Source organism: Mesoplodon densirostris, chromosome 13 (assembly GCF_025265405.1).
Source record: "Mesoplodon densirostris isolate mMesDen1 chromosome 13, mMesDen1 primary haplotype, whole genome shotgun sequence".
NCBI classification, from domain to species: domain Eukaryota; kingdom Metazoa; phylum Chordata; class Mammalia; order Artiodactyla; family Ziphiidae; genus Mesoplodon; species Mesoplodon densirostris.
Window position 1 is genome coordinate 68,070,515 of NC_082673.1, and position 27,480 is coordinate 68,097,994.

The following is a 27,480-nucleotide window of genomic DNA, read 5'->3' on the forward strand; positions in this document are numbered from 1 at the left end:
TTGTGGCCTCTCCCATTGCGGAGCACAGCCTCCGGACACGCAGGCTCAGCGGCCATGGCTCACGGGCCCAGCCGCTCCGTGGCATGTGGGATCTTCCCGAACTGGGGCACGAACCCGTGTCCCCTGCATCGGCAGGCAGACTCTCAACCACTGCGCCACCAGGGAAGCCCAAAACCTAAGTATTTTAAACACTTAAAATGTCAAACTTAGCCTAATATAAAATGCCATTATTCTATTTTGTAACAATTTTTTATTGAGGTATAGTGAATTTACAGTGTTGTGTTAGTTTCAGACGTAGATAAAGTGATTCATCCACACACACACACACACACACACACACACACACACACACATATATATATATATATATAATTTTTTTCCCCTGACTCTTAGAGTTCAATATATCACTGATTTGTTGCTCGTACTCTCCTGTAGCTTTTCAGCCTCTCTCTCTCCTCTGCCACTGTAAGTGCTGCAAACCGGACTCCCAACAGTTTCCATATGGGCTCTTTCAACAGACTCCCAGTTCCACTCATCCCCACAAGTTCTTACCACAGCTAGTGATTTTTCTAACACATAATAAGTCTTATAATGTTTCTTTTCTCTTCCTAGAACAGTTCTGACACACAGTATATTCTCCATAAAGGTCTGTTGGAAGATTAAATGAACTACGCTTGCCAAGACCATGCTACTATAAAATGGTGTTTCACAGTCAGAACATAACACAAACATTTCACTTGGTTGAAATTACCCCATAAATTGACTTGAATCCAAGACAATCAAGATATACCCTCTCCTGCTTCTGCCGCTCCTGGTGCTGCTTGTGTGCTCGTTCCTTTCGGACCTGGTACCTCTTTTGTGAAGTGGCAGCTGAAGAGACTCCGGCGCTCGCCATGGCCAACGAAAAGCCCACGGAAGGAGTCAAGACTGAGAACAACGATCATATTAATTTGAAGGTGGAGGGGCAGGATGGTTCTGTGGTGCAGTTTAAGAGTAAGAGGCATATGCCACTTAGTAAACTAATGAAAGCCTCCTGTGAACACAGGGTTTGTCAATGAGGCAGATCAAATTCTGATTTGATGGGCAGCCAATCAGTGAAACAGACACATCTGCAGAGGTGCCCAAGGTTGTTTTATATTCAAAATTACCAGTTTTTAGAAAGAATTTTTCATGGTTGGAAATGGAGGATGAAGATACAATTGATGTGTTCTGGCAGCAGACAGGAGGTGTCTACTAAAAAGTGAACCTGCTACTTTACTCCAGAATTCTGTTCCTCCAGACCAAGAAGACATTCTAAATTAGAAAACCACAATTAGGTTCCACCACATCCTGACCATTACAGTACAGTTTTCTCTACTCTTTCATTTTCCCCACCCGCATTCCTTTATTGTACCTAAAGTAACTGATATATGTGTACAAGCATATTGCATTTTTTTAAACTAAATGGCCAATGGTATGTTTTGATTGACATCAAATGGAGTTGGGATGGAGAAAAATACTGGTTCTGTGAAAATACCCCCTTTTCTCCATCAGTGGCATGCTCATTCAGTTCTTATCTTTATATTCCAGTAAGTTATTTTGCTCTCACTTTTTTTTTTTTTTTAAAGAACAACATAAAAATCCTTGCATACCTTGCCTGATTGGAGAATTTTAATGTTTTTCACTTATTTGTCTTTAAGTAAGGATAAGTTACTCTAAAATAAATAAATCCTAGATAGTTTTCCCTTCAAGTCAAGCGTCTTGCTGTTTAAATAAACTTCCTGTTTAAAATGGGAAAAAAAAAAAAGATATACCCTCCCAATAAATCCATGTAAGCCTATTTTTTTTTTTTTTTTTCTTTCTGGGATTGAAATCTTTGCTGTTTCTCTGATTACCAGGAATCACTGTTGCTTTATATTTAGAGACACTATTTTGTGTAAGATATGTATCTTTAAACATTAGAAATATATTTAATCATAAGATTTTTACAATCTGAGAGCCAGTCACATGGACACTGAGTTCCACTGAGGGAATGGCAAACTCATACCTACCATTTCACAGTAGCAAATCCTTGCTAACATTTTTTTTTTAAAGGATGTTGGGGGGTAGGAGTTTATTAATTAATTAATTTATTTTTCCTGTGTTGGGTCTCCGTTTCTGTGCAAGGACTTTCTCTAGTTGTGGCAAGCGGGGGGCCACTCTTCATCGCGGTGCGCGTGCCTCTCACAATCGCGGCCTCTCCCCTTGAGGAGCACAGGCTCCAGACGCGCAGGCTCAGTAGCTGTGGCTCACGGGCCTAGTTGCTCCGCAGCATGTGGGATCCTCCCAGACCAGGGCTCGAACCCATGTCCCCTGCATTAGCAGGCAGACTCTCAACGACTGCGCCACCAGGGAAGCCCCTTGCTAACATTTTATCAGTCTGTAACATACCCTCATTGAGGGAGCGAAATCACCCACGCAGTTTAATTTTGTATTATTTTCCTTGTTCCCTCTTTTCCTGTTTTTTTTTTTTTTTTTTTAATCCTCTTTTGGATGAATTTGTATGGTTTGATTTGTACAAGTAAAATATGCCCATGCTGGAACTATACTGTATATACTTGTGTTACTCCTGAACTATGATGTGGTGATACAACAGACAGATGTGGTTATCTCTAGGAAAATCAGAAGATGAGACTGAAATTAAATGTTAAGGCTGCTAGTACAATAAAAAGGACTTCCCACCTATGGTTTGATCATGTGTGTGGGATGGAGGAAGAGGACTGAAGAAGAAGAGCTGAGATACCTTCCCACTGAAGGTAGGAAGAACAGAAGAATCTCAAATCACTTACATGGAAGAGGTACTTCTTAAATGTCCAGAGACTTTATATTATGTACACTGCAGACTTAAGCTACTCACAACTTCAAATCTCTCTTTTCACTTGTGTAATGTATAATTTATTATCAAATATACTCTATAATGAAAATTATTATATAATGTATAAATTTATCTCTGAAAGCAAGTTAGGTACTTTCAAAAGTGATGAATTCTTGCAGGTCACAAAAGAGCAATATGGTATATTAAATAGATAATTTACTAGATGTCACCTGTGACTGCTTCAGGTTGAAAGAATTGCTGTACTTTACAAAACTGCTGGTCCACTTCTAGTAAATTACCTATGCTCTGATATAGCCCAATTGAATATCACAAATCATAAATCCTGGTATAGAATGTGTCTGAAATCTGTATCTCTCATGGAGTCTTTTTTTTTTTTTAAGAGAAGGACTTTCATAACCCTCTGTGATATGAATTTGTAATACAGACAGCTGTTATTCTCAGTATTGACTTTAAGATTAAAATTATTACTGCTTTTTTCTCTCCTTTGTTCAAAACCTTCATCTTAGCAAAAATACCTAACTATTCAGCCATTCATTTCATGTGCCTCTTCATGTTTCCTATATAAGTAAACACACTTCATTTTGTATATCTGCCTTAGATAATAAACCTCACATAAGGCTATTTTATCACAATGGTAATAAATATTACTTTAAATTATAAACTATTACTCTAAGTCACATTTATTTTACTCTTCATTTTCCTCTGCACTATCTTTGATACATTCAAATTATGTATCTGGAAAACTAAGGATAATATTGCTAAGGATAATAAGCAATAATAGTATTACTAAAAATAGTAATAAAAATATTGCTAAGGATAAATAAAAAATACTGCTAAGGATAATAATAATAATAATAATAATAATAATAATAATAATAATAATAATAAATAGTTTTCTATTGTTTCATCTGTTCACTGAAAAGAAAATGAGCAAAAATCAGTCTTCATAACTTGTGAATTAATTTTGTGTTCTAATTCCGCACTCCTGTTTAACACACACAAAAAAATCCATCTTAACGTTATAATCAGTGGTTTATAAACCATTTTAATGACTCAGTAAGTCAACTTAGTACAATATGAGCTTCTATATCTTGTCACCTTACCTCACTAATTGCCTAGACTCATTCATCTGCTTTTGCTCGCTAGGATAACATTCCCTTCACCCTTCAGTGCTCTATGAGCTGTGTTCTCCATCACAGAGTACGTTCTTTGAAAAAGAAGAGTTCATTCTGTGACAAAGGTCTATGAATAGATATGTTCCTTTGATAGATCTCCCATGTTACCATATACAAATTCTACTAAAACTAATGGTCTCATGGGTGTTGGTAGTTTATCTATGATACCTACGTCACTAATTTTTAACCTCATTTTCAAGATTGAGATAAAATTTACATACCATAAAATTCACCCTTTTGAAGTGTACAATTGAGTATCTTTTTAGCATATTCACAAAGTTGTGTAACCAACCCCACTATCTAATGTGAGAATATTTTTGTCATCCCCAAAGAATTCCTATACTAATTAGCAGTCACTTCCCATACGCTCCACTCCCAAGACCCTAGAAATCACTAATCAATGATTTGTAGGAAACTGTGTATGGGAAGGCAAGTTCTTAAAATGATTTTAATCAAATTATTAGTGCATTTTTAAAACTACAATCCCTTTTCATTGCTTACTTTATTTCTCTGTCATTGATTGTTAGTGATAACTGTCTTTTATTATTAAAAAATTACTTAAGACAGCTAATATATTAGTATAAAGTAAGTTTAGAGAGAAAAAAAGAAACCTGTAACAATTTTTTAACTCCTACCTGATCTTCTCACAAACACTGCTTTCTCAGGAAAGTTTCTTCCCTGTCTCCAGACTAGCTCAGAAGCCCCCATCATACAGCATTCCATCAATTAGTTTCAGGACATTGATTACAACTTGTAATTATATATATATATTTGTATGGCTCTTTGATTAAGGTCTGTTTCTATCTCTTGACTCCATGATAGATTAAGTCAAAGTTTCCATGTCTTTTTTTTTTTTTTTGCGGTACACGGGCCTCTCACTGTTGTGGCCTCTCCTGTTGTGGAGCACAGGCTCCGGACGCGCAGGCGCAGCGGCCATGGCTCACGGGTCTAGCCGCTCCACGGCATGTGGGATCTTCCCGAACCTGGCCATGAACCCGTGTCCCCTGCTTCGGCAGGCGGACTCTCAACCACTGCGCCACCAGGGAAGCCCCCATGTCTTTTTTGCACACTGTTTATAACTCTGGAGCCTAGTGTAGTGTTTGTGTTTATAATGGATTTCTAATAAATATACACCATAAATATTAGGAAGAATAAAATATACATTAATATCTTGCTGTTGACTAAATGCACAGCATGTAAAACTCATAGATTTTTCAAACCCTTTTGTTAGGGTAGCACAACAAATGCAATATAAAACCCAAAGCTTTGGAATCAGAAAGGTGTAGTTTTGAATTCCAGCTTCACTATTTACTGACTGAGTAGTCTCTCTTACTGAAGAGAAGAAAATTCAAACTGGAACTGAAACAGGAGGTGTCTGTTCCATCTGGCATACGATGTGGTCTTAGATGAAATGAATTAAGAAACTCTCCTGACCTACTCCAGAATCTCTTGGAGGCGATATAATGAGACTTTCATAAACGCCTTAGGAAGATAAACTAACGTCATCAATCCCAGAAGGAATACAAAACTTAGAGAAAGCGCAGGAGGAACTTGCCTGGTGTTTCTACCAAAACTTTTCCCTTGAGAGAGACAGGGATGCCTTTTAGTGGCCCTACCCAGGGCATTGTTGCCCTCTAGGGCGAGCTCATGGTTTTCTTTTTCCTCTCCTCTTAATTTTCCCTAAGGATAAAGAGCAAAGTACTCTATCCCAAAGGAAGAGGAACCTACAACTTCGATTCAGCTGTATTCTCACGGGTTGGGTGGCTTTGCTGTGCCCAGCTATTGATGGTCAGTGTGGGTGAGGTCCTCTACTTCTCTGGATTCTTTATCCTTTAGAAATAGGGGGGAAACAAGAGCTAACAGTACTAGTGAAAGGGAGAAGAAATCCTCTCATCTTCCCCCTTTTCTTATAATTCAGGGGTTTCTTTCCCTTGTTCCATAAATTTGGATAGGTAAAGATATCTATATTTTCATTAGACTCTAACTAATTTTTTATAATTTTAACATATCCTTTAATTTCAAATGTAAGCAACAAATTACATTAGCATTAGAAGTAAATGGGACTTTGTTGCCAAATCACATTTTTTAAAAATATCATATATAATTGTTGCAGATACCTCAAAATATTGTTTATGCTCATCACTACTAAAAATTATAGTAGGTACTAGAGTCTTGCTGCCGGAACTTCTAATTTAAGGCATTAATTAAGAAGTACATATATTATTACATCAAAAATGTGTTTTTTCAATTATAGATTTTATGTACTTTGATAACTGTATTTCAATATTATTGGTTTTTCTTTCAAGCCTACATGATTTATTTTACTTTGTACATTTAAAAAGATGTTTCTAAGGTCCATAGGCTTCATCAGAGTACACACACACACACACAAACACACACACACACAAAAGGAACCTCTACTATTCTAATTAGATTCCTCCCAAACAACCTGTCCTTGTGATTTTCTATCTACTCTTTTTCTTAAGGAAGATTGGTTCAGAGACTGTTGCTTTGGCCTAAGAAGATCTGAAAAATATTAGTTGCATTGGAGGACCCCTTCTTTTCTGCTCTTTTGTCTCCTTTCCTAATAGGACTGATAAATTCTTCCCAGCATCAGAAAGGTCCTAAAACTCAGGTTTGGAACTTTGGGAGAAATACCTAGTCTTAGAGTTGACTTATGCTTGAAGTTATTTAGAACCATAGCCTAAATATGGTTCAGATTTACTAACTCTCCCATGTGGCTCAATCTAACTCACTCAATGTGTTTTGGGGTTAGGAACCAACTTCCCTGTTGCTCAGAGAGCTCTATTTTGTCACCTTTGATGTATATATCTCCCTCAAGAATCTTGGAATGAATGGTTCACTGGTTAAAGTGTAAGTATAAAATGAAATTTTCTGCTTTTAATAAAGGGAAGGGAAGCAGTAATCTCCCTCTCCCTTCTTTTACAGTGTCTCTTTGAAAACACAGTAGACCAATCTTTTCATTTTACTGTCAAGGCTTCCAGCCATCTGACCTTTGAAACTATAAACACATACTTCTGAAATTAACTCAGAGTTCTTACAAGGTATACTCACAAGGTACAAGAGAAAAGGTACACCAATTTGTCTCTCAAGGAGATAAAAGGAATGTTATTTGTTCTTTCTTTACTGCATACATTTGTGTGAGATTCTGTCTTGTCTTTATGGTATCTTTCACAGACTGCCTGCAATGTGAATTGTATTCCAGATATGCTTATTCAATTAAAAAATTGCTTCCTTTATCTTCTAGGTTTTGTGGAATGAACTTTGTTAGCAGACTTTTTGTTTCCACAATAGAAGAAAAGATTTGGCTATCTTTAGATCTTTTGCCCTATTACCGTAATACAATTTGAATCTCACCATGACTTCTAATAGTTACTGTTACACGCTTTGCTTTCTTCATCTGTAAGGAGAGAATTGCTGGGTTGATTCAACTTTCTGTATAATTTTTTTTTCTTATTTTTCTGAAAAAACTGGCAATACATTAGGAAGGCATATTTGAGGTCTGACTTAAATATAGACTAGATGGTAGTGGAGAAGGGGGGAATCTTAATATGATGAGAGGCCATGCAACTACCCATCTGGAGACATGGTGTAGTGACTGAGATGCCAAAAGCACGGAAAATAAAAATGCTTTAGATATGAGCTCCAAGTCTCTGGTCACAATAAAATATGCTCTGAATTATAGGTATTGATTTGCAATTGAATTGCTTGTCACATGGGCAACTCTATATATGGTATGCTCCAGAATCCAAACCAGCAGGGATTTATTAATAACAATGTTAGTGATTCTCTAAAGGAGCACGCAGGAGGCCAGCTGGAATGATAATGTATGTAAGAGTGCCTGAAAACTAGCAGGTGCTCAATAACATCAGCTTCCCTTCCCATTTCCTTTCGTATACTTTTTCTCCTATCATATGAAAACGAAATGTGCTTTGGTTTTATCCCAATACTACCTTAACTTTTTTCAACACAGAATGTATTACACTTCTTTGTAGAACATGGTTCTGACAAGTAATTTGTGTATTATGTCTGTGAACAAAATTCCTATGTGTAGCTGATTAAAGGCAGATATTTGATGATACTTTAAAACAATTTAACTCTAGGCCTTGTTTCATGAATCTTTCATCTACATGCTTTAGTGATATCACATACTTAAATGAAATCAAATGCGAAATGGCTTAGTATATTAGACTAGAAAATCTCTATATGCATTTATAATGGAATGGGGTCTAGACTCATTTTACATCTCAAAAAAATTTTGTAAACCTCAAGTATATTTGAAATAAGGAATTAGCCCAAGGCAAATTATGCCATTTAAACAGAAGATCTGGAATAAAAGTTCAATTATTTAATTATTCATAAAAAATATGGTTTAATTAAAAGTAGGTCATATGAGGTTACTAATGAGAGATAACTCTAAAGTTGGAAAGCTATAATCACAAAATGAACTATTTATTTCTTTGTTTCAAAACTTTCTCTTCAGTTGCTAGGGTAAGAGAGCTCTCCTTTTAAAAGCTTTTATCATTTCACATGCAGTTGGAAGTTGAACAAACAGTGGTGTCAGATGACTACTGGATGTCTAAGTTTAACACAGTTGTTTTCATGCACTTTGATCAGTCATACAGGTCATTGGCGATTCAGTTAATTTTTTTTCCAGAATCCAGGATTTATGTTAACATGAGCAAAACAAAGGTATTAAAAATAACGTTGCAGATTTAAAAGAGAACTGAGTTAATGACTATATCTATTAAGGCATGTGTATTCTGTGCAGAGCTGTATTTCAAATGAAATGCAAAAATCAATTTCAGGTGAACACTTTTATATCAGTTATTGGTAGGAATTTACCTTTTCTTAATTCTCATACCTAGCCTAAAGGAAGATTACAGAAATAAGTGGAGAATCCAAAATCTCACACTTATTCCTGGTACCATGTATTCATTCATGAAGCATTTAAACAACTAGTACGTTGGTTAAGAGCCAGGCACTCTTAGGCTCTAGAGATATAAAAAGATCAATAGAAGGTCATTTGTAGAATTGCCCAGCCTACCTTTAGGGCAGTGATTAAGAGCATGGACTCCTAAACAAGACTGCTAGGCAAGTAGGACTCTGAGCAACTACCTGAATCTCTCTTTGTCTTGGTTTCCTCATGTGTAAAATGAGAATTTTAGTAGTCCCTAATTCTTGGGGCTGTGGTGAGATATAAAATAATATGTATATAAAACTTCAAACTGTGTTCAATACAGATAAGCTATTATCTCCACCCCATGCACACTTTGCCTATTGAGCTGCTTGAAATTCTACCAAAATTCCTGTTTACTCTTGCTTCTACATTTTTATATATGCTGAACCCTAGGTGTGAAATATACCATCTCCTCATGCCTTGTGTCTCACCTGGTTCCTTCTTAATTACACTTTTAAGACTCAGTTCGTGTATCACTTTCATAAGGAAGACTTCTCCGATCTCTCTTTGTAACTAGGTCAGAGGCACCTCCATGCTGCTCTTACGATACTCTACTTTTATTTCTAGCAATGTACCTTATCTGTCTGTATCTCATCAGATTGTAAACTCTTCAGGGGGAAGGACTATATTGAATTCATGTCTTTATCCCTAATAGTTAGTATAGGACCAGGTATATAGATACACCTAAACACCTGAGAAAAAAGGAATGAATGATACTCTCTCTTTAGAATAATTGGCAAACTAGTGATTCTTTAACAGTCAAAATATGTTTATTCTTAGAGTCTTATCATTATAATTATATATTATTTGGGTGCTCACTGTAGGCTACAGCAATAGAAAAGATCGAGAACATTGCATTGGTCCAGTTACAGAATAAAAAATCATGGCAATGTACAGCATGGTGATGTAGTTAATACTACTGTATTGCATACATAAAAGTTGCCAAGAGAATAGATCTTAAAAGTCCTCATCACAAGAAAAAAAAATTGTATATACATATGGTGACAAATATTAACTAGATGTACTGTGGTGATCATTTTACAATACATATAAATATAAAACCATTATTTGTATACCTGAAACTAGTTTAATGTTACATGTCAATTATGCCTCAATCAATCAATCAACAAAATTACTGCATTGGTACTGTGGCCAGTATTCCCAAATTTAATGATTTACACATCAGAGATATCTTTACCCAGGATATACTGTTTCAATTTAGATACATTGATTTCATCCTGGGAGCTTTAGGGAGTCAGGAGAAAGTAAATAGAAATGGCTTTTCTACTAAAAAGACAAGTGATCATATGCCTACAAGAAGTGAAAAAGCTAGCCAGCCAGAGAGCTGGGGAAAAAGCTTTAGGCAGAAAGGACAAGGAGTGCAAAAGCCCTGAGGCAGAAGTGTGATGAGTGCTTTGAAGAACCATCCAGGAGGCCAGTGTGGCTCAAAGAATAAAGTAAAAAAGGAAAATATTTAGAGAGGTCAGGTTGTATATAGGTAGATTAAGTAGAACTTTATATTATATGATCTTTGGCATTTATTCTGATTTAGGAAGCACTGATAGATTTTTTTTTTTTTCCCGGTACACGGGGCTCTCACTGTTGTGACCTCTCCCATTATGGAGCACAGGCTCCGGACGCTCAGGCTCAGCGGCCATGGCTCACGGGCCCAGCTGCTCCGCGGCATGTGGGATCCTCCCGGACCGGGGTACAAACCCGTGTCCCCTGCATCGGCAGGCGGACTCCCAACCACTGTGCCACCAGGGAAGCCCACTGATAGATTTTGAGTAAATGTGTGATATAATGTGACGTATGGTTTAAAGATTACTTTGCTGTGTTCAGAAGAGACTGCATAGGGAAACAAGAAAATGAGAGAAACTAGTTAGGAGAGAGGTTAAGAGGTAAGAGATGACTGGTGCCCTAGATCAGGGTAGAGATGTATTTATATAAACAAATGGAATACCATTAGGTGAAATAAATCAAGTAATGAATATTAAGGGAAAATATGGATTTTGTCATCATTGTGTTTTAATACATTTACCTAATATTGAATCAGATCATGGATAAGAATGCTATATGACTTCTCTTTTAATCCAGTATGTCTATAGACAAAATATCTCAGGGTTTCAACAGATATGAAAAGTATGAAAAATAAGAAGAAATTATTTTCCAAACACAATTTTTTTTATCACAAAGTGAATTGCAGATACAGATATCCTGTTCTGCCATCATTTAATATATGTGACATGCTCATGAGATCAACTGCAGGATTTCTCAACATTGAGAAGGACCTACCACAGGATGCTATCATTTTGGATCTACTTCTGACAAATATAATCTCGCAGTGTCCAACATAAGCTCTTAAAAATATTTTCTTCAGATTTAAAGTGTACACTTAATCCTGAACCATGATAAAAATCTATCTTCTGAAACCGACTGACTCTGTAAGTTCTTAGGGTTCGGATCAGATAAAATTATTTGACTAAGAGCCTTCTTGTATAAATTAATGTCCTGCATGTTAAAGAATACTATGTAGCCCAAGACTTCATGAGCTTATGGTGTTCTGGGGGAGCACTAAAGCAACATTACAAGAAATAACTTAAATAAATAAATAGATAAATAAATAAATAAATTTTTCCTTATTTTGGCACTTAAGCATCACAGTCTAATAGCCAACTCCCTACTCATGTACTCTGCAACAAAGGCTACCAGTCAGTCAAAATTTCCTGCTCCCATTATCAGAGACTTTTGTCAGGATTGCTTCTATGGAGTAAGACTTGGCATGAAAAGCAGCAAAGACTGGCAACCTAATTCTCAAACATTGATGAAATTACAAATAGAGGTATAAGCAAATTAATACATGACAAAGGCAATTACTAGAATAACCAAAAATAATATAACTGAAACACTGAAGAGAGGAGCTGCAGATGTGACATAACTGTTTATCTTTTATATCAGGGAATCAATAGATATTGTCTAATATTGGTAAATCAAGGAATAGAGCTTCATGTTATGCAGAGTCACAGAGAGGGCCATCAGAGAAATTAAAATAGAAATTATTAGAAAACTCAGCTGAGGAATAGGAGAATAGAGAGGGGTAGGGCAGATGAACATTGGTTTATATTGCTTTAAATGGTACGCTTCTCTGTATTCTTTTCTTAGTTATCATATTCACATTTTACTTTGATTAAAAAAAACAAAATTTATCTTAAAAGGAATTTATGCTTATAAAGAACAAACCCTTTTAGCTCTATTGCACATGATTTATGCACTAATTTTGACTTTTAAAGTATTAATTTATTAAATCTGAAAGTCAGTGAGTCCTGTATATTTTGGATTTCTGTATAATCACCATGAGGGAAAACAAATAGATGCATATGAACCTGATCAAGAAACTAAAATGTATTAAGCTCTCCTTAGTGTGTGACAGTAACAGCCACAGTACTAAACACTTTAAATAAGTTATTGAAAATAATTCTTCTAACAAACTTGCAAATTACACAATATTATCTCATGCTTAGATATGCAAAATAAATACATTGAACAAGGTCACATAGTTGACCCAGGCTTTTTCCTTGTCTTAAAATCATTGTTTAGAGTTAAGTATATCTAGTTCTAAAAAATGGGCTTTCATTTTCTCTCTGCTATACTAGAAATTATCAGTTATGGTCATATGTTTATAATGAATTTACCTTAAATTTTTTTCTAATAGCTTAAAGCATGCGTTGAATAATTTCTGATTTTTATATCTTGGCATTATGACTAAAAGTCTGATGATATCCATTGTAAGTGATGGTAAAAATTATTCTCTCTTAAGAAATTTTAAAATATCAATTCCTGTCCGATTTTCAGGAATGAGTGACTGTGTATTCATATAATAACATTAATAAATTAGATTTAATTAATATTGAAGTGACAAAAATGTACTAGTTCAACTAAAACATAACATACAATGCAAAGTGCAATGCATGTTTTCCAGTGATATGCTTCTTTTAGAACATTGTGTTAAAAATCACATGTATTAATATGTCAGTATTTGCTGGGAACTTTACTAGGCCCTCTGCATGTATTGTGATTAATAACTTAATCTTCACAATAATCTATTGAGTTAATAACTATTATCTGGCTTTAAAGATTTAAAAATCAAGGTTCAGCTTGCTCCAGGTTATAGATACAGTAAGAGGACACGAACTCAGGTCTGCTCTTCCCTCCAAATTGTCTGTAGATACTACTGTTCAACCAACATGAAATATACTTAACTGGGTTATAATTGACCCATGGAGCTCCTGCCTTTCCCACCTAAGTCACTGAAGTCTACCCATTTAATTATTTATTCCAGTGATTAACACTTATCTTCTTGATCTGTAGTTTTCTGTATTCTTTGATTTTTCCCCATCAGATTTTTGATTATTTCTTGTCTGGCTCCTGGAAATTTTCTATGGTTTCTTAATGATTACTGACAGTAAATTGTGAAAAGTGTTTTTCTAAGTTTAGTATGCTTTTCTGCCTATAAACAGATTTCTCCTTTGTATGGCTCTAAATTCTAAGATAATAAATCACTCTTTCTCTTACATTTCCTATAAACTTCCATGTCGTCAATTATTTTTTTCTCTTTGTCAGGATTAAATCCAAAGTAATTATTTCTCTTTTTATTCCCTTTAATTTCTTTTCTTTTTTTTTTTCATACGATTGGTTTAATTTTTTTTTCAGCAGGAGAAAAAAGAATAAAGTTACAAGATTCTTTTAATATTTTCACAATGTTAAAACTAAAACTGAGCCCCTTTAATTTCTGATAGATGAAATCATTAATTCAAGAATTAACCAATTGTTTGGATATTAATAGAATGACCATTTAGTAGCTACCTATCTTTTCCTAATTTCTTATAACAATATTCTGAAGCAAAGATTTCAATTATCCATGTTTTACAAATCAGAGACGATAAGCTTAGAGAGGTCAAATGACTTGTGTAACTCAGAAATCACACACATATAATTCAAATGGGTGAATACATTATATAACTAAGAAAAATTACCATGTGTATTAGACCCCCAAAATCCAAACTTTTAATCATGAGATCAGAGTTGCTGGTTTTTCCTGTTCCACTGAAATTCACAGTAATACATACACTTTATATAATTGAAAACATATACATACACACCTACATGCACACACACTCAAATATGGGTATATATTTATTTACTGTATTTTATTTATCTCTATATATATAACTGAAAATAGTTCCAGAAAACAATATCTTTACTACGTTCTTTGAATTATAATGTTTTTGTCTTTATCTTTTATTTTATTTTATTCAATGTTATATCAATTATAAAAATGCTAGTCACAATCCAGTGAATTGATTTTATGACTCACTGGTGGTGACCTATAGTTTGGAAAATCTGCCCTGAATGATATCATTCCCATGTCAATTTTGTACAATGCGTTAGGATCATTCAACTGACTAGGGAGTCTGTGGTAACTTCCCATGGTGATATCACTGTTTTTCCTCACTAAACTGTATTTTGCACTGTATCTCTGTCTTCAATAATAAACAGTTATAAAAGAAAGACAAATATCATACGATATCACTTATACGTGGAATCTTTAAAAAGGGTACAAATGAACTTATCTACAAAACAGAAATAGAGTCACAGACGTAGAAAACAAACTTATGGTTACCAGGGGGTAAGGGGGGCAGGGATAAATTGGGAGAATGGGATTGACATATACTCACTACTATATATAAAATAGGTAACTAATAAGGACCTACTATATAGCACAGGGAACTCTACTCAGTGCTCTGTAATGGCCTATATGGGAAAAGACTCTAAAAAAGAGTGGACATATGTATATGTATTACTGATTCACTAGCAACAGTGAGACTACCAATAAGATGATAGTGCTTATTAGTAAAGTTGATTGCAATGGGATATCAATTAAAAAGACACATAAATGAAAAGCCAAAGATTTGAGGATTCAATACAGTTGTTAAATGTCACATGACTTTCAGATTTGTCAAAATCCTTAATTTTGATACACTGCACATTTCAACTTCAAAATGAAAAAAAAAGCAAAAAACTTGGTTTTCTAGCCAAAAAAAAGAGTTATGTATAAGTATGTGATTTTTGAACATGCAGTATTAGGTTTTTACTAGTAAAATTGTTTTATTTAGTTATAATACCCATTTCCAAGAGCTTGAAATTAAAATTACCAGGGTCTGCAACTGAGTTGTATGTAACTTTCCTTGAGAATGACTTGTTTTTCATTAAAATAATTTTTAAACCACTCTATGTTCCACTTCTGTGTAACACTCTGATATGGGTTTTTGGAAAGGCCACAAGAAACCAGCTTTATGAAGTGGTGGATTGGCCCTTATTTTGGAAAATCCTCCAGTTATTTATCCAGAAATATATATCCATGAATTTCTGAACCATCAGCATTAAGACCTGCTTCATTTTTAACTGGGGACTACCAGTTTCCCTTCTTTTGTCCACTAGGTCATCTGTTCAAAACCATTCTGAAAGGGCTGTTCATTTATTGTGGCTAACTGCTTAGCAAATTCCATATCCTAAGTGAAGGTGATGTTTCTGTTTCAGGTGCCTCTTTTAACTGCCTTAATCTCAAAGATATTAAATCTCTGCTTGAATATATTTTTCCTAAGATTTTTTTCTAAGATAAGTGATCTTCTCCTGGCTATGATCATTGTCAGATCCTTCAGCACACTGAAACTGATGTACTGGTCTTGTAGTAACTCTAGCTGTAGCAGATCTGGCAACGTTCATATCTGATATGTTACTGAAACTAATTTTAGGTATTTCTCCATCTTTTTGTGCCCTTGAGTCTTCCTCTTGCTGCTGGAGTTGCCTGAGTAGCTCCAATTTGGTCATTGTTTTTAGACAACCTATTCTTAGGAAAAATGTCTACTTTTCTATATCCCTATTTCAGATAAATATTTATCACTGATTTTTGATAATATTTGTTATTGCATTTATCTACTTTTGTTGAAATGTCAGTTTCAGTGTGTCTGTTCCTCATTTACTCAGTCAGTATTTCCTGAGTACCTGAAGTTTCAGGTACTCCTTTAAATCCTGAGGGCACACAAATGAACAGAACAGTCAATGTCCCTGCTCTCAGAGAGCTGGCATACTATAATGTGCACATTGCTTTAGAGACACCTGGGGATATGAGCATTGTTTCAAAACCATTTCTTTACAGAATCCAATTTTAAAATCCTTGATAAAATCTCTACATTTCCTATACCACACTTGTAGATTGTGTTTTAAATGGTTGATTTTTTTAAAAAAAACAGAAGCGGGTTTAAACTTTTCTTGATTCTTTCTAATAATAAAAACTCAGCCAAAAAGTATTTTCTTACCATGACAACTGGGTAAGGCTCTATTCCATCCAGGTCTTCCATCATCTCCTATGATACAGGTGAGTGTTGAATAACCTTGAAGAACATAACCAGCATCACAGTAATAGGTGACTGTTGACCCTAATTTAAAATCCATTCCAAGTCTGGTGCCATTCATTATGTTGCCTGGATCAAAGCAGGACTCTCGGAGTTTTGCTGTAAAACAATGTTGATATAAAATTAATTATTTTAAAATACAATATTCTCTGAAACTTTTAATATTTCTTCATTTCTACCTCTAGGTAAACAGAAAGCACCAACACCCTTTCTGCCTCTGTTTGAGGGCTCAAAGTACAAAGTAGTCCTTAACCATATCTGACGTTTTGCTAATTCACATTGATTTATAAAAGATAAAATTCTTCATTGGTCTTTTCATTAAAATCAGTATCTAATATTTATAGTCAAACAGGGTTTTGTGGTTTATTATAAATTATGTGCTATAATCCATGCATAAGTATTTTAAATGAATTATTTTGGAAAAGAACTTATTTATTTAATATTTCATTATTTAAAAGATCTTCCTCCCAAATGATGTACACTCATTCTGTGTGACTGAACATAGATACAGTCCTACTGCCTATGTTGATCTCAGTTCATCACTAGGAAGAAAGTAAAAGCCTCTGTGTCTCTGCCCTGATACCATTTCTCTTAACCTACCTCATTCCCCACATTTCTGTCAGAGGTCTGCCCAGTAAAACAGAGTCACAAAATCTTTATAATATCCAAACTATGATCTTTTTGGACAGAGAGTCTATGTCAAAGCCAAGAACTTTCAAAGCTAATAGTAACATACAAATTGAAAAGTAAAGTCCATTCACAACAAAGAACTGTTTTCTGTGGATGCAGGTAGTAAACTAGAGAGACTGAGAGAATATTTTGAAAATATGTAGAGAAACAGATTAGTTCATCCATTTTGGTAAATAAGTAGTAGAACACTGTGTTGTTAACAGATCTGGGTAACACCTTAATATTTCCATTTTATTATTATTATTATAGATTACTTAAGAAATAAGAGAGATGAGCAATGTAAGGGCCATCACAAATTCAAGATAACAAATGTGATTTTCTACATTAGAATTTATATTAATGGGAATTCAGGAGGTGGGTGTATCTTTGGATAGGACTCGTGGAATCACTGGAATTTAAGTCAACAATATTTTGGTGTTCAGCTATTACAGAAATCATATTGTTATAATATATCAAAATCTGATTTATTTTAACAGAAAAAATATTTTTATTCCATTCATTAAAGTTTGCAGAGTTCAAAGTGCTTCAACATTTATAGGAAATGATGAGAAATTTATGCTTTAGGAAAAAATACTTCACAAGACTTCTCTGAATTCAACTAAAGAGGAAGTGGTGGGTGACTCTCCTGGTGGCACAGTGGTTGAGAATCTGCCTGCCAATGTAGGGGACATGGGTTTGAGCTCTTGTCCGGGAAGATCCCACATGCCACGGAGCAACTAAGCCCGTTTGCCACAACTGCTGAGCCTGTGCTCTAGAGCCCACGAGCCACAACTACTGAAGCCCTGGTGCCTAGAGCCAGTGCTCCGCAACAGGAGAAGCCACCATAATGAGAAAACCACCATGCGTACTGCAGCGAAGAATAGCCCCTGCTCACCACAACTAGAGAAAGCCCATGTGCAGCAAGGAAGACCCAATGCAGCCAAAAAAAAAAAGAGGAAATAGTGGAAACAAACATTTACATGATTTTAATATTTAGAATACCAGAAGAATGAAAAAGGTCCACTTTCCTTCCTTCCTTCCTTCTTTCCAACAAATACTTAAGAGCCCATTATCCAACTAACACCAGAAATACAGCAGTGGACAATGAAAAAATATTCTAGCCCTCATGGCTTTTACAGTCTATAAAGAAAATAACTAAATAAATACTCGTGATTGTGATGTGTGTTGCATAAGGAGAAGCATTCAGAACCTTCCTGAAGAACTGACATCTAACCTGAGCATTGAGGGATAATGAGAAGACTAGGTGAAAGGGAGATGAGAGACATGAAGGGGAGAAGTTGTACTAGAGCTTGTAAGTCAGATAAACCTGATTTCTGAGCTTCACTCCAAAACTAAATAACTTGATCTCCCAAAGGCGTACACACGTGCATACACACAGCAGCACAAGAAATTTGTATCCCATATATCGTATTCAGATTTCAATAAAAAATTGCTCCCAGCTCAAGGAATTATATTTCTTCCCAGATAAAATATGCATATGATACTATTTTAAGGAAAGAACCAGTAGGTTCTTTGATCACTAAGAATGAGGATTTGGTGTTGCAGAGGTTGGTTTGTTTAATTTTTAGGAATAAAACCTGACATTGATCCTTTTCTTAAATAAGGAGGAAATCGCAATGTAATTTTTAGGCAGAACAGCAACCTAACACTTACAGCTGTCCTTCATGAAACTGAACTAAATCCCTTGAGGGAAAAGGAAGGATTGAAATTACTATTTAAAAGGATTAATCTCTTTGACAAGTCTAAGTGCCTAACATTCATCTTTTGAAAAGTTTGCTTTTTTCCTTCTTTAAAGTTTTCCCCAAATTTTCAGTGACATATCAGTGAATCTGTAATATAATACAAACTTCCTACTTTTTGAGGAAAGGGAAACATGGTTGACAAATTAAAAATATTGCTTTTGTAACAATTTTATATTGCTAGCCTCATTTTGAGAGGATTAATTTATCTCATTATTATGTTTACATACTGCTTTAAATCCTTGGTGAATAGCTTTCTATGAATAATACTGCCCTTGTTTATTTCCCTGTATGCCACAGCAATTACATCTGGAAACTTTGAGAACATCTGGAGAATTCTTATATAAATGTCTAGGAAGCAGATGGAAAGATGATTTTAGTTTTAGAAAAAAAATGTGAGGCAGACAAGTTGATAGTATTTTAATGAATAATTAATTTAATAAAATAATTTATTTTATGAATAATTCATTTTATGAATCATTAAATTTTATGAATATAGTAGTTTGCCTACTGAATAGATCCCAGGTAAAAGAGTCCCTTGCTTTATATTCTCCAAATAAAGCATATTAAATGATGTCTGCTGGAAGAGAGAAGTGATCATAAGCAATAGAGCTTATATCTTAGCTATGGATTTGTTTTCATTTTTACAAAAAAATTATTTTTCAGAATTTTTTCCACATGACAGTAAAGTATTGTAAATGCTTATTTTAATTAAAAAGTTTCACATTAGAACACTGAAAAATGTGTCTTGAAGAAGATCCAATGGGAAAAATTAAAGCTTTACTATGTTCTTGTTTTCATTTTATTAATAAAGACTTACAGATGTTATTATAATAAGGATAATATCTATATCATTATAAAGTTTTTATCATACTTTGCATCAGGCATGACAATAATTAAATAATGTTTGTTCAATTCACACTTAATGATTTATTTATAAATACATCATTTTCTCTGGCCTAATAAGAACCATAAATATTTTTACTGTTAAAGTTTAGTCTTCAATAAACTTCAAAGTTTATTCCCACTTGTAGGTATATACTCGTGAAGGGACCATTATTATGAATAGTGTTATTCTGTGGATAATAAGTTATACATTATTTTTATTTTTGAGAAGTGACCAGACTATATAATATTCAACTGCCTTTTATTTCCAGAATAGAGCAGATGGGCATATACTTTCTAGCATGAGTTCAGCAACTCCCAGAGCTAAACTCCCTTCAAGCTGTGTATGCATTGTAGTCCCCTCATATTATCATAAGTCCCGAGAGACTCTCTCTACCGGCAGACCCATAGTTCACAGAGGGCCAGATTTCCCACGGTGCTTTTTGAAAATAAATATAAACCACACATGTATCTCTTTTATTTTGGAAAACATTGCTAAAATGTAAATTAAACAATTGGTGCAGAACACCTCAGGGTAAAGCTGAAATGTAATAGATTGCTCTGTGAAAAGATGTATCTTACCTTAAATTCATACGTTAATTTAGAAAGTAACTTATGATACATTAAGGTTCGTGGAGAAGGTGGCTAACTTATGCCGTATATAAACAACCATTGTTAAGTCTTCCACTGTGGATTTTTGGTGCATAAAAATTGACATCCCCTATCAGCTAAAACACCAGCTGCCAGGAGGTCCCCTTCAGTAGCACAAGACCGTATATATTCTCTCTCCTTCATGTAAATAATATATTTTGTTAAAATAATACAGATATCACTACTATGAGTCACATTTATTAAATATTATAATTAGAAATATTTAAAACATACTTGACATCATTTAAAATAGCCTTAATACAAAAACAATGCAAAAGAGAGCATTGTTTAAAATAAAATATGTATCCAAGTGTGAATTTCTTAATATTGTATCTCATTGAAATTACATTAAGATAAATGGAGACGAGACTGATTTAAACTCTTTGGGGACATTGCTTTCAAGTTAGCAAAACATCTCCCCTTACCTTCAAACGTCTACTTCTTTGCTCCAGTTTACTACTGTCTACAACACTGGAGCATATCCACCATTTGCTTTATGTAAATGTAAAATGGTATTCCTGATAGAATCCATGTTAGCAAGCTTGTGTACTTGTTTGACTTGTGTACTTGTTTGATGTTTGACTATAGCATTTGTTCACTGTTCAAATGCTTTGCACAACTACTATGCATTTGCAAACAAACAGAAATAAGATTCAGTCTATCTTCAAGAAGGAGATGAATAGATAGGTATGAACACAAGCAACGGCAACTATACTCTGGTGTGAGCTCTAATAGAGGTAGGTGCTGGACCTATGGCTTTTTAAATAAAGACCTACTAATACCATTATTTAGAGCAAGTCAGGACTTAACAGCTTTACTTTTTCAGTGCTAACAGAAATCAACAGAGTCAAAGTATATAACATGAATTACAAATGACAGATGAATAGTTCTTATTATCCAGGACATCCAGTTATACGTCAATTCATTTTGAGGGGTGCACATTTTATCTTGAAAATTCAGACATGTTTGTCTGCCTATGGCAGAAATAAACATAAAGACTACTTTATTAGCTTTAAGGGACTAGACTATTAAAGAGGTAACATTTTTTAAGAAATAGGGAGGTTGATAGGAAAAGACAGATCCTGGAGACTCTGAAGTGGGGGATGGAATTTTCCTACAGATGAGAATTTTGAGGGCCAGTCCAGAAAATTAATTAGGTTGGATTTGGAGAGTATCATAAACTCAGCACTAATTTTGTAAAGAAATACCATCTGCAGTATAAAAATAAGACCTCATGAAATTGTGTGTAAGTGGGCACTGGTGTAGTAGCTGAGGATGGTGGGGAGTAGCTGTAGTGTCCAAGGAGAAGAATTATAGTTCATGGAATGCTTATATATTTCTCTCTGCCTGTACTCTTATATTTTTATTTGCCTTTACTCTTATTGGAAGTAATAATTTATGTCATTTTATGTAATTCATTTTAACAATCTGATTTTTAGTTTCATCATTTGTAAAATAGGGATAGCAATACTTATCTCATAATGCTATTGGTTAACATTTTTTTGCATTTATAAGTGTGTCTGCTAAAGGGAAAGACAGAGATACTATATTGAAAGAGTTAATCATTGTACCTAGAATAAAATATTACATAATGAGTAATCAATATTGTCCTATTTAAAAAAACATTGCATAGGTGTCCCTTTTCCTATGGCAGCATAAATCTTTACTTTTTGGAAATAATGGGACATGGAAATTGATCAAGATAGGAAACAGGAAGGGAAATACATTTAGCTGAGATATGGCAAGTAGGTTTTATCTCAAGTGCTAAATTACATGGATTTAATAATGGCTACCTGGAATGTAGAGAAAGGATTGCAAGGTCAAGTTCAGTTTCCATGAGAAAGAATGCTGTAATATATTAGCATCATCTGCCCTGAGTATGGTAGTATTTGTGGCATTCTTCCTGTATCTGTTATCCTATGGATCTCTGGAAATGTTTTATTAAATACTAATTCACAATAGAACCTAGCTTTACTGACTTGCTTACAGTTTTCTTCTCTCTTTATCTCCCTCTCCCTCTCCCTCTCCCATTCTCCCTCTCTCCCTCCCTCCCTCCCTTCCTTCCTTCCTTCCTCCTTCCTTTCTTCCTTCCTTCCTTCCTTTCTTCCTAAACAGGTCTTGTTTATAAGCCTATCACCTTGCAGATATAAGTAGCTACTCCTAAAGAGCCAAGTTCTCATTTGTAAAATGCAGGACACGAATGTGTCTCTAAGGTTTCTTACATTTCAATAATGTTATGATTCTAATTATGTCTTGACTTAAAATAGAAAACACCTCTTTAAGCAACTCAAAATCCATCAGTTAAATAATTAACAGACAATTACAATGTGTAGGCATTATTCTAAGGTACTCATTGTATAGTGGTAAATAAATCGACTTCTTGCTCTTAAGAAGCTTGTATTTTAGTATATATGTAGGGATTTAGTGGCAGCAATGGGAGTGTGTATATTAAATAAATAAGCAAATAACTGAACAATAAAATATCAAGGAATGATATGACTTTGATAAAAGGAGAAACTTTTGATAGGATAGAAAAAGCAAAAGGAGTAGAAAGCTCAAAATAAGATCAAAAAAGCGAATAAATATAAATAAACTCAGTACATCAAAAAAATGAGAAAAATAAAATATATATGTACCTGAAAATAGGTTCCCATAATATATAAAACAAAAATCATTAGAATTTTAAGAAAAAATTAAAAATTAAGAATTATAATAGGTTTCCCTAACTATTTCAATAATTGCTAGGCCAAGCAGACTTTTAAAAAATGGCAAGGGCATAAATATTTGAGAAATATAATTAGAGAGCTTGATTTAATGATTATATGTAAAAAACTACACCCATAAATTGAATGGCACTCTTTTCTCCAAGCACACAGGGAACATGCATAAAAACTGACCATATAAGAGGCCACAAAACAAATCTTAAGATCTGCCAAGAATTGGAATCATACATATCTGACCACAGTGCAAATAAATTAGAAATTCATAATTAAATATAGATTGAAATTTATTATAAGACTTGTAAGCACTTCTAAGTAACTCTTAATCAGAGAAAAAATCAAAATGTAGTTCAATTAGAACAAATTTAGAATTGTATAATAATAAATCTCTGCATATCCAAACATTTGCAAAGCAGCTAAAGTGGTACTTAGAGGGAAATTCATAGGCCCCCATAGTTCATATTAGACAAGAAAAAAAAATCTGAAAATTAATAAGTTAGGTATTTCAATAAATTAGAAGAAATAAAAGCAAATCTAGAGAAAATAAAAGGGAATATATAATTTAGGTAAAAGCAATATTAATAAAAATACTAAGCAATGTTAATAAAAAATACACCAACAGAAAAAGTAAGGGAACACTGTGAACATTTTTATGTCTATACATTTGAAAACTTAGATGAAAATAACTAGTTCTTAGGTAAAGGTTTCCAAAAAATCTAAGACAAAGTAGAAAAACCTGAATTGATTTATAACAACTAAAATTCTACTTCCTCAAATCACCAAGTCCATAGTTTTACAGGGAAGTTCTAGCAAACATTTAAGAAACATATGATCCCTATCTTAAACAAACTATTTTGGTTTAGCGAGAAGGTTCCCAAAATTAGGCAGTTGTATCATTTTGGTCAAGACTAAACAAGGACACTACAAGGAAGAAAAATTATAGACTAATCTCATGGCAATAAATCAATGATAATACACTTTTTAACAGATGGTAATAAATCTATATCATAATTACAGAAATTTAATATGTTAGTATACTCTAATCAGCAAAAATAACTAAAAACAAACAAAAATGAATAGATTGGTTTTATCTCACGAATGTAAAGATGTTTCAATGTTAAAAAATATACATATATAATTTACAACATTAAGAGTTTCACAAAGGAAAACTGTGTGATATTTTTAATAGTTGATGAAAAAGCAGTTGATAAAATTAAATCCCTTTATGATTAAAAAGTTTTAGTAAACCAAGAATAGAGGAGAACTTCCTATAATTGATAAAGTATATCTCTAGGTAGTATAACATTTTAGGTAAGAGTGTTCTCTGGAGCCCACTCTGAATCAAATCTTGCATATGACTTTGGGCTGACTATTTAACCATGTTGTGCTAAAAGTTCTTCACTCATAGAGGTAAATGATTTTTATATGTAATAACTTTGAAATGTCCCTGAAAACAATGAGTTAAAAAATGTTAGTCCTCATTAACATTGCCCCTAACCAATAGCAAATATCATGGTTAAAGGTGAAACATTAGATGTTTCTCTTTAAAGTTAGCAATGACACAGGATAATGTCTATCACTGTTTCAATTTGACATGGACTGATAGTTCTACCCAGAGTAGGTAGGGGAAAAGTATGTACAGCCTAGAAAGAAACATAACTGTTATTGTTTGCACAGAAAATCTCCCCCCAAAAAACAACTCTAAGAAAAATTATGTTAGCTAATGAAAGAATGAAAAAGTTAAGCAAGTTTGCTAGATATTAGGTAATTGCAAGAATACACGGTGGCCTTATTATTAGCAGCAACCAGTAAAATCTAATATAAAAAATCACTTATTTACAATATCATTTATTTACAATCACTTATTTAATTATAATTTAAATATCACTTATTTATCACTTATTTCCAATTTACAATGGAAACTACAAGACATTTAAAATTTAGATGAGAAAACTTTTATTGTAAAAATTATTGAAAGACACTGAATAAGACATAAGTAAATTGAGAAATATGCCATATTAATAGATGGGAAAATTAAATATCATATATACTTTAATTTATTCCCAAATAATTTATAAACTCAATACAGTCCCAAACTAATTGAACAGGTAGAACAGGCTTAGTTCTAAAATCTAAATAAAAGTTCAAAACATTTAATAAACACCAAGACAATTTTGAAGAAGTATAAGGTAGTGTCTTATTTTAAAGCTATAGTAGAAAAATTCAGAGAAGTCTTGGCCTGGAGACAGAAAAATAGGCCAGTGGAACAGAACAGAAGATTCAGAAGCAGTTACATAGAAACTCGATATTTGACAGCAGTAGCATTATGGATTTCTTGTTTACAAAAACAAACAAACAAACAGAGAAAAACAAAAAACCCCACATAGATAAGAGAGATTAAAGGTGAAAAGCAAAGCTTTAAACTTTAGGAAAAAAAAGTTTAAGAAACTGCCTTTATGACCTTATAATAAGGAAGGTTTTTTAATCAAGGCATAGAAAGCACAGACCATGAATAAGAGGAAAGATTAATTATTGATATTGAGTTTTTAAATGTTTATACAGCAAAAGAAACTGGAAATAAAGTGAAATCCTTGCCAAAGACGGTAAGATTTTTACTACAACAAAGATAACAGATAAACAATATCCACAATATAAAGAATATTTCCTATAAATAAAAAAAGCAACAGATTAGAAAAATGTGCATGATAGAAATACACAGTTTATAGAAAAGGAAACTTCAGTATGCAAAATAGGAAAAAGATACTCAACTTAAGAGTTAAGTAGAGAAAGGCAATAAAAATAACAATGAGGTAACATTTAACATCCATGAGATTGACAACTCAAGTGTGACAAGAGCACTGGTTTTTCAAAAATGTGGAGTTTCTTGAAATCACTATCTCAAAAAGATATCTGCATCCTCAAGCTCAATGCAGCATTATTTATAATATCCAAGATATGAAAACTACTTAAGTTGTCCATCAATGGATGAATAAAGAAAAATATGGTATATATAAATACAATGGAATATTATTCAGCCACAAAAAAGAAGGAATTCTGCCATTTGGAACAACATGAATGGATCTGAGAACATTATGCTCAGTGAAATAATGTGGACAGAGAAAAGCGAATACTGTACTCATATGTTGGAATCTAAAAAAAAGAAACCAAACTCATACAGAGAACAGATTGGTAGGTGCCAGAGCTCAGGGCAGGGGGGTGGGGTATGGGTGAAATGGATGAAGGTGATAAAAGGGTATGTAGGGGAGCAAAATTTACCACCCCAAAATGTGTCTCTTTGGCATGAGTATTAATCTAGGCTGATTATTTTTAAGAAACAGAAGACTCAGAAAGTCTTTCTTTTTACCTCCTACTTAGATGCCTAAAGAATTTATCTAAAGGTTGTGTTCCTAGAATACAGCTATGACCAGAGATATCTGCAAAGAATACAGGCTAGGTACAGTGGGGGAAACAAAGCAGGGCCTAGAGAGCAGAGTCCACTCTTTATCCCCTTGTCTCTGCATAGCCCAGCAAACATTTATTTATCAAACATTTGCTTTTCCATCGATATGAATTTCCTTCCTCCCCTTTGAAGTCCCAAACCACTACTCCCAACATCTTCTTTTGTCTCTATCTGAAGATGTATATAAGGTGGGGGTGTTTCAGCCATTTTGGCGAGTTATTCAGTTTTCCTAAGTTTCTCCCATGTATACATATTATTAAACGTCTGTTTGATTTTCTCCTGTTAATCTGTCTCATGTCAATTTAATTCTTAGACCAGCCAGAAGAATCTAGAACAGCAGAGGAAAATTTTTTCCTCCCTGACAGGTACAAACTCCTAGTTATAAGATAAGTAAGTCATGGTGATGTAATATACAGCATGGTGACTATACTTAACACTGTACGTATTCTATATTTGAAACTTGCTAAGGGAATAGATCTTAAAAGTTCTCATTACAAGAAAAAAAATTGTAACTATATGTGGTGATAATGTTACCTAGACTTATTATGGTAATCATTTTGCAATATATACATTTATTAAATCATTATGTTATAGGTACACCCAAAATAGTATAATGTTATATGTCAGTTATATCTCAATAAAAAAATGTGGAGTTTCTGAAATGCTTTCTCTGCTGTTGAGATATAAATTGGTACAACATCTTCTGAGAGTAATTAGGGGATGTGTAGTTAGATTCAAGAGGGTCAGACCCTTTGATCCAGTAATCCCACTTCTAGGTATACAGATATCTTAGAAAGACTCTCACAGATATGTTCAAGATAGCATGCAAAAGAATGGTCATTTCATCATGGTT

General features: G+C 33.9%; 2 protein-coding genes and 1 pseudogene across 4 annotated transcripts in view; 1 reads left to right on the forward strand and 2 right to left on the reverse strand.

Moving 5' to 3' along the window:
• CSMD3 (CUB and Sushi multiple domains 3) overlaps nt 1–27,480 on the reverse strand; it is a 1,097,518-nt gene that overhangs the window by 243,941 nt on the left and 826,097 nt on the right. For all 3 annotated transcript variants that reach the window (XM_060116495.1, XM_060116494.1, XM_060116493.1), the window contains one exon: nt 16,387–16,581. In XM_060116495.1, the coding sequence (XP_059972478.1) occupies nt 16,387–16,581 (195 nt within the window). The remainder of the gene's footprint in view (nt 1–16,386; nt 16,582–27,480) is intronic.
• LOC132500909 (small ubiquitin-related modifier 2-like) lies at nt 848–1,328 on the forward strand. The gene is made up of 2 exons (XM_060116247.1): nt 848–1,046; nt 1,163–1,328. Exons 1-2 carry the CDS (start codon nt 894–896, stop codon nt 1,235–1,237), a joined length of 228 nt encoding a protein of 75 aa, XP_059972230.1. The 5' UTR covers nt 848–893; the 3' UTR covers nt 1,238–1,328.
• LOC132501071 (small ribosomal subunit protein mS31-like) lies at nt 15,219–15,898 on the reverse strand (annotated as a pseudogene).

What these genes read in the sequence shown, in the direction of transcription:
- LOC132500909 (XM_060116247.1), top strand. Translation starts at nt 894, where the DNA reads ATGGCCAACGAAAAGCCCACGGAAGGAGTCAAGACTGAGAACAACGAT. An exon ending in AAGCCTCCTGTGAACACAGG is followed by an intron (nt 1,047 to 1,162) that starts GTTTGTCAATGA and finishes GTTTTTAGAAAG; the next exon opens with AATTTTTCATGGTTGGAAAT.